At 54.7% G+C, this 8,319-nt stretch overlaps 1 protein-coding gene across 1 annotated transcript; it reads right to left on the bottom strand.

The window, feature by feature from the left end:
• Positions 1–5,661: 5,661 nt before the first annotated feature.
• Positions 5,662–8,105, bottom strand: CHRM1 (cholinergic receptor muscarinic 1). The gene has a single exon (XM_049644265.1). The coding sequence runs from the start codon at positions 8,046–8,048 to the stop codon at positions 6,666–6,668; it is 1,383 nt and encodes a 460-aa protein (XP_049500222.1). The 5' UTR covers positions 8,049–8,105; the 3' UTR covers positions 5,662–6,665.
• Between the last annotated feature and the right edge of the window lie 214 nt (positions 8,106–8,319).

Below are 8,319 nucleotides of genomic sequence, written 5' to 3'. Positions count from 1 at the left end.
GCCTGGAGCCTGCTTTGGCTTCTGTGTCTCCCTCTCTCTCTCCACTCCTCCCCCACTCACATTCCGTCTCTGTCTCTCTCAAAAATAAATAAACATTTAAAAAAAATCACAGAGACAATGACATCCATCTTGAGGGATTTTCAAGATCCAAAGAGAGTGTTGTCTGCCTGTCAGAGCAGGGAGAATACTGATAGGAATCTGAAAGGAGTCCGTGAAACTGATGGGCTTCCTGTCTAGTTCTCAGTTGTCTAAGGCAGCAAAAATATAATGTAATAATGATCTCTTATTGTCCACTGTATCGCAATGTGCCCAGGACTTTACTGATCCTAAGGGGCCATGGTCTTATGTTCTAAGTCCCTGGATTTGACTGGGCAGAGGCAGAGGAGCATGGGAAAGGGACAGTGAAGACCATGGGGTGGGGGGAGTGGGGGGGGGAGGGGGGGAGGGAGGGTGGAGAAGGAAAGCAATGTTTGCTGAGTGCTTCATATATGACAGGAGATGACAGCACGATCATCTCCTTTTTATCGGTGAGGAAACTGACCTTGGAATAACGAAATGATTTGTTCCAATTCACAAACTCTGGCTCCTAAAGTCTTGGCCTTACTCCCAAACTTCTCTTGTGGTTTCCCAAGTGATAGGGATGTTAAGAGCATCTTTATTCTTAGCATTTGGTCTTTGATCCCAGTTCCTGACACAGAACTCCTAAATCCTTCAGCATTTCCTGGGCGATTTCTAATGCGATGACTCTTGATAGACTGCCAGATAGTTTCAGGGTGGGGGCTTAGAAGCTCAGAACTTTCCGTGCCTGTCTCATCCTCCGGGGAGGAGAGAGGAGCTAGAGATTGAGTTAATAATCGATCGCAATTACATGGTGAAGCCTCCATGAAAGTCCCTACAGTATGGGGTCTGAGAGGGCTTCCCAGTTGGTAAACACATTCATGTGCTGGCTGGGTGGTACATCCCAACTCCACGGGAACAGAAGCTTCTGTGCTCGAGCCCCTTCAGGACCTTGCTGCTCATCTGTTCATTCTCCTTTATTATATCCTCTATTATATAACCAGTATGCGTATTTGTCTGACTTCTGTGAACAATTTTTGTGTGTGTGAACAAATTATTGAACAAAAAAAACCCAAGAATATTGAACCTGAGGAGGGGATCGTGGGAATTCCCAATTTGTAGCCACATTGGACATAAGTATGGGTAACCTCAGGACCCACTACTTGAGATTGGCTCCTGCCGGGGGGGGGGGGGGGGGGGGGGGAATCTCGTGGCACTGAGCCCTTAACCAGTGGGATCTGATGTTAACTATAGGTAGTATCAGAATCAATTGTTGGGGGGTGCCTGGGTGGCTTAGTCGGTTGAACGTCTGACACTTGGTTTCGGCTCAGGTCATGATCTCACAGTTCATGAGATTGAGCTCCGTGCTAGGCTCCGTGCTGAGTGCTAGGCTTGCATTTTTATCTCACGCTATTGGCTAGCTGTTAGCAAGGGATTGGCCCAGCATCAGTTCTATGTTTTGGCAAGATCATTTTGGCTGAAACATGGAGAATGAATGGGAATGGGATCGATTAAGTCAGGGGTTGGCAAACTACAGCTGGTTGGCATGTTTTTGTACCCATTGTAAGTTAAGAATGGGTTTTTCATTTTTAAATGGTAAAAAAAAGATACAAAAATCAAGAGGAATAATATTTTGTGACACATGAACATTATGTGCAATTCAAATCTCAGTGGAATTTAAATAAAGTTTTATTGGAACACAGCCATGCTCATTTGCTTATGTATTGTTTATGGCTGCTTTTGCCTAACAACAGAAGAATTGAATAGTTGGGACAGAGACTATAATACATAAGTATCTACATAATATCCTTAATTTTGCCTCTTGGTCCACAGAGCCTAAAACATTTACTATCTGGCGCTTTATAGAGAAAGTTTGTTAACCCCTGAATTAAAGGACTTGCACGAGGATGCTGACAGTGGGGATGGAGAGCACTGGCTGAATTTGGGAACTGTTTGGGAGCTGGACTGACCAACTGGGTACAAGGAATGAAAAGGAGGAGTCCAAGATGACTCCGAGATTTCTGGATTGAGCGCTGCATGGGTGGTGATGGCCAGGAACTCTAGGAGAGGGGGGAATGGAGGAAGTAGAGGGGCCAGAAGGGAGAGTGACAGTAATTTTCAGGCCTCTTTTGTGTGATAGTCTGATTCCCGGAGTTGGGCAGTTTGTGTGTGTTACAAGGGTGCTAAGAACAAGGACATCATCTCCAAGTTTTTAGCATTTGAGGCTGGTGTGGGGCACTTGGCATTCAAAAGTGTTTTGTGCTGTAAAGGTGTGCAGGCATAGCTGCTGAATGTCCGGTTGGGTCAGCATCTGTTCTGTAAAATCAGAGCCAGCCTCCAAGAAAGGAAACTGAGGCTTCCTAAAGGCACTGCGAGAACGTGGGGCTGCTCTGGTTGCGGAGTCTCCTGCTTGCCTGGTGAAGCTGGTGTAGAGGAGAGAGGTCGGGCCTGCCTCCACAGGTTTAGAGTGGTCGCCAAGCGAACTGATCCTTCCGGAGCCCTGGGTTCCTGCCGAGGTGTGGGGGCAGTTACCGAGGTGGCCAAGACCATCATTGGCCCCCCGTGGTCCTGTTCTCTGGGAAGCAGCCAGGCAGGTTCTAAGCGCCGTGATTCTCGGCAGGGCTATTCCCTCGGTTGCCCGCAGATGGCGCTAAAGTAACACGATGGGAAGGCGGGGTGGCCGGGAGGGGGCAGTGGCGGGAGGGGTGGGGAGGCGGGGGAGAGTCCTGCCCCTTCCCCGGGCCTGCTCCAACCTGGTAGGGGAGGAGGTGACATTCACAGAGCCACCTCATTCTTTCTCTACTTCCCGTTCACGTATGACAGCCTTGTTTCTGGGGCCAAAAAGGACCCCCTCCGCGGTGTGTGTGTGTGTGTGTGTGTGTGTGTATGTGTGTGCGCGCGCGCGCGCAATGTTTGGGGTGGACTGATGCCATGCCCAGCCACTGAGCCTCCCGTCAGGCTCAAGTCATTTCCTCCACCTTCTGGCAGCTGGGTCTGAAGGAATCTTGCTTCAGAGGCTTGCAGGGCCCAGGCCCCATTTCTGGGATGATGCCTTCCAGGACTGCACACCCTCCTCCGACCCATGCTTGCCCCGTGATACTCCTTTCTTCAAGCCCGGTTTCTTCCCCCTGGCTGGGGGGTGAGGTGGGGGAAGGGACTCTGGACTCTGTGAAACCCCTGCTGCAGGTGGAGGGAAAGGTGTGGGTCTGGAAGCACTTGGTTTCCGGCCTTTACCTGAGAACAGCCTCATCCTGGGGTAACACTGCTCACAGAGCCGTGGAGATGCTTTCTTTTTAGTCTGTCTCGGCCTCTTCACTCTTCAGCGAGGAACTCATTCCCCTTTCAGAGATGAGGACACTGAAAATAAAAGGGTTGCCTGGGGTTGTGTGGTGAGGGGGGGGGCATGGGCAGGTAGGACCTGTGCCTGGGATAAAGGATGGAGTATGAACTGCTAACCCCATTCCTAATGCAAATACCAGCTCTGTCCTCCCACTCTTGGCTCCCAGTAGGAGCTCAGGCCAATCGGATTCCAGGATTTTCCCAACACCACTCAGGCTTCCTGGGTCTCTCCACCACCAGGACTTTAGTTCCAGTGCCTTCAGCACAGGGCAGGGCATTTAACCCTAAAGGGGGTTCAGGGCCATTAGGGAGCAGTGGCGAGGGAGGGGTGCTCCCAGAGTCTAGAGCTGACGCCCAGAAACCTATGCTGGAGGGAGAGGGGTCTAGGGTCAGTGTCCTGGGGCCACTCTCCACGGTGCTGTGCTCCTGTCAGCTCCTGGCCAGCCTGTCCCATCCACCTCTTCTGTGCATTGCCCCTGCCCATAGTGTTGGCAGCTTCTTTTCCAAATTCTTCGGGGGGCACCTGGGTGGCTCAGTGGGTTAAACATCCGACTTCGGCTCAGGTCATGATCTTGTGACTCATGAGTTCGAACTCCGCTTCGGACTCTGTGCTGACAGCTCAGAGCCTGGAGCCTGCCTCGGATTCTGTGTCTCCCTCTCTCTCTGCCCCTCCCCCACTCGCATTCTTTCTCTCTCTCTCTCTCTCAAAAATAAATAAACATTAAAAATAATTAAAAAAAAAAAAAGGGCTTCGGGAAGTCCCGACAGCTGTGTGTGGCGTGAACTTTCATTCCCTCTCTGCAAGCGTTTAGCCCCCACCCAGGACCTCATTCCTCTGGCTAGCATTCCTTCAACTTCAGCCTGCATCAGAACACCCGGAAGGCTCAATGAAGCACATGGCTAGAGTTTCTGATTCAGTAAATCTGGGGTGACCCTGAGAACCTCTAGTTCTAACAAGGTCCTGGGTGATACTAATGTTACCGGTCAGGACTACTGTGCCTTCAAGGATTAACTCAGGGGGTCTGGGTTGTCCAAACCCTGGTCATTCCAAAGGAAGGTTTGGCCCTTAGCTGGCTCCTGGGAGATCACCCCTAAACCCTTGGAATATTCTGCCTGATGAGCGTATCTTTGCATACCTACGGGCTTTGGGCCTTGTGGTATCAGATTAACCTCTGGAGGGGCTGGAGACTAAGTAACTGGAGTCAGCCATGCTTACACGAGCAGTTTCCAGTAGAAATATTGGACACCAAGGCTCAGGTAGGCTTTCTGGCAAGCAAACCTTCATGCATGTTGTCACATGTGGGCGAATTAAGTGCTGTCCCCATGACTCCACTGGGAGAGGACAACTGGAAGCTTGTCTCTTTTGGATTCAGCCCTATGTACGATTAGCTTTTGCTGGTTTTAATTTATATCATTAAAAAAAAAAAGATTTTAAGTAATCTCTATAGCCATTGTGGGGCTCGAACTCCCAACCCCAAGATCAAGAGCCAAATGCTTCTCCAACTGAGCCAGCGAGGCACCCCGAATTTATATCCTTTTTACTATAATAAATTATAACCATGAGTGTAACAGCTTTGCTGAGTTCTGGGTATCTTTCTAGTGAATCCTTGAACCTAAGGGTGGTCTTGAGGACCCCCAGTGGTAACCAGACTTTGAGAACCACTACTCTATGCTGTGGGACTAACCTCTCTGCGCTTCTTTTGTTTTAGGCTTTAGGGCTTCCCTAATCAACGAAATGCGTTAGAACCTGGCCTGAGGGTCACCTTTATGGAGTGCTTTGGCCTGGCGCCCCATCTCCATAGTCCAGGGGTCAGGAGGCTGTGAATTGCCTGGAAGCCTGAGTGTTGCTTGGTAGGGTAACGCTGAATAGTCCTCCTGGGTCACTGGGCCTTGGTCTCCCCATCTATAAATGGGGCTTTGGAGCAGTTCCTCTCTCCCTGGGTGTAACAGGGCCCCCGGAGCAGCCACATATGGCAAAGCTGATAAAAAATATGCTGGGCTATGGGCAAGGGCAGTTTATTTCACCTGGCCTCCCTACTTCCGGTATCCAGGCCTGCCCATTACAGCCCTACTCACCTGAGCCGGGGCCCCCGGGGTGCTGGGGCCCACAGGTTTCAGTAGATCCAGCCACTCAGTGCTGCCCCCTCCTGGGACCACCCTCAGGACAGTGGCCCACACTCCATGATCCTTGGGCCCTCCCTGTCCCATTCTGCCCTGGTCTAAGACCAGGCCCTGGATCCACACAGGGAAGTAGGCCCCATTGCGCCCACTAGTCACGTGGCTTTATTCACAGACTCAGCACTTGCTGAGGATGGAAGGAAAGAACATTTGGGGTCAGGCTGGGCCTGGAGATAAGGGCGGCTGGGAGGCCATGCATGGTTGGACTGGGAGCTCACAGGAGAGGACCCGTGGGCCGGGCCAGGCCTGTGCGGGGCAGGCCGGAGGCAGGCAGCATGCGGGAGGCCTGGCTAGAGCTGCACGGAGCAGATCCATCCAGGTGGTGGCTGTGAGCCAGGGAGGGAGGGACTGAGGGCATAGGTGTGGGGCTGGACAGCAGGGACCCCTGCCCCTCACTCCCAGGGAAACTACATAGTGGGACAATCAGGACTCCCGATGCCTGGTCCTGCGGCTGCCTTGGGACTTGGTGTGTGACTAGCCCATCTGGTCTCTTCTGATGTCATTGTCCTGCTGATGCTTAGACATTTGCCTTGGGGTGACCCATATAGGGACACTCTGGGGACATTTTCAGGGAGGCTGGACAATCCCAGAGAGTGTGCCTAGGGCCCCGGCAGAGTGGGCTGTGCCTGGGGAGGAGAGGGGGATCCCTGCTCCCTGAGAGGCAAGCTTGCCATCGCCCCAGGGGGTGCCGTCTCCCACAATCTGGGCCAGCCCCCTGGGGCCAGAGATGACTGAAATGTAAACCTTCTCTCTCCTGACCCGCCCCACTGGCTCCCTAACAGACTTCCTGCCTGAAGGCAAACAAGGGATCCAAAGCCTGGAGCCTCCTCCCCCAGCCTTCTTCCTGGTGAAGAGCCTATTCCCACCCAGCAGGGAACAGAAAAACCAGTTCCCCGGGTTCATTCCCTGGCTGGAAAGAGCTAAGTTTGGAAAGGTGGCAGGGTCTCTCTGGGCTGTTCAGGAAGGTGACCTAGGGGCCTGCGAAGCCCGGTGAGGGCTGAGCAGGGCCCTGGGTCTGAGGTCGCAGCCCCTGCCCGCTTTCCACCCGGCTCTCCCGGGGACTGGGGTGGCGGGGTGCAGGTGAGGGGCCATCAGCATTGGCGGGACGGGGTGCGGTGCACGGAACCGGGGCGCTTGGGGATCTTGCGCCAGCGACGCTTGTCCCAGCGGCAGAGCAGCAGCAGGCGGAAGGTGTCCCGGAAGGCTTTGTTGCAGAGTGCGTAGCACATGGGGTTGATGGTGCTGTTGACATAGCACAGCCAGTAGCCCAGCTCCCACAGGGTCTCGGGAACGCAGTTCTTGCAGAAGGTGGATACCAGCACCATGATGTTGTATGGTGTCCAGGTGAGGATGAAGGCCAGCAGAATGGCACTCAGGGTCCGAGCCGCCTTCTTCTCCTTGACCAACGAGAAGGTCTTCCTCTTGGCCAGCTGCTCCTTCCCGCGGGGCTTCTGGCCCTTGCCTGCTCGCTCACGCCCCTTCCGGGTGGGCCTCTTGACCGTATTGGGGGAGCTCCGGGGGGGCTGCTTGGCGGGGGCCTGCGCCTCGGGGTCCACCATGGGCATCTTGATCACCACCTCGGAGCCAGGCTCCTCACCCTCCGAGGATGTGAGGGACTCCATGGAGCCTTCGTCCTCTTCCTCTTCTTCCTTCCAGCTGTAGGCCTGCAGCAGCCTGGGGGCCCGGCAGCAGCGACAGCAGCGCCCCGGAGGGGTCTCCGGTGAGCCCTCAGTCCCCCGCTGGGACCGCTCTGAGCTGCTGCTGCTGCCGCCCCCCTTACCGGGCGTCTCAGAGCCCTGCAGGGCCGCCAGCTCCCGGGCCCGGTTCTCCGTCTCCCGGTAGATGCGCCAGTAGAGCGTGCACATGACCGTGACGGGGAGGTAGAAGGCGGCCATGGCTGTGCCAAAGGTGATGATGGGCTGGGAGAGGAACTGGATGTAGCACTGCCCGGCCAGCACCGTCCGCTCCCCTACCAGGTACTGCCAGAAGAGGATGGCTGGGGCCCAGAGGATGAAGGAAACCAGCCAGGCCAGGCCGATCATCAGGGCCGCCCGGCGGGGCGTGCGCTTGGCTCGATAGCTCAGGGGCCGGGTCACGGAGAAGTAGCGGTCGAAACTGATGAGCAGCAGGTTCATGACGGAGGCATTGCTAGCCACGTAGTCCAGGGCCAGCCAGAGGTCGCAGGCCAGTGTGCCCAGAGCCCAGTGGCCCATGAGCAGGTACGTGGTATAGAGGTTCATGGAGAAGGTACCGATGATGAGGTCAGCACAGGCCAGGCTGAGCAGGAAGTAGTTGTTGACTGTCTTGAGCTCAGTGTTGACCTTGAAGGAGATGAGGACCAGCAGGTTGCCCGTCACTGTGGCCAGTGACAGGAGGCCCGTGGTGATCCCAATGAAGGCCACTTGCCAGGGACCCTTTCCCGGTGCCAGAACCGTGATGTTGGGGCTGACGGCGGGTGGGGCCGAGGTATTCATGGTGGCCGGGTGGGGCTGGGCGGGCAGCCCCTTTCTCTAGTCACACTACAGGGCTTCCTCAGGGGGAGGTCATCACCTGAAAAGAGAGGACATGGCCTTCGGTTGGGCTGCTGGTCGTCTCTGACAGCTCGGGGTGCAAGGTGCCGGGAACACAGCCTCTGCCTCCTCAGATCTTTAGGCGAGACAGCCTCCCCTTTTCCCACCAGTGGCCCCACACAGTCATTTATAACGCACCTTCCCAGCCATGACTGGATGTGCCAGCGGCACTGGG

Source organism: Panthera uncia, chromosome D1 (assembly GCF_023721935.1).
Source record: "Panthera uncia isolate 11264 chromosome D1, Puncia_PCG_1.0, whole genome shotgun sequence".
In the NCBI taxonomy this organism is placed as follows: Eukaryota; Metazoa; Chordata; class Mammalia; order Carnivora; family Felidae; genus Panthera; species Panthera uncia.
Note: the sequence above shows the minus strand (reverse complement) of the source record. Positions and strands in the feature narration are given on the sequence as shown.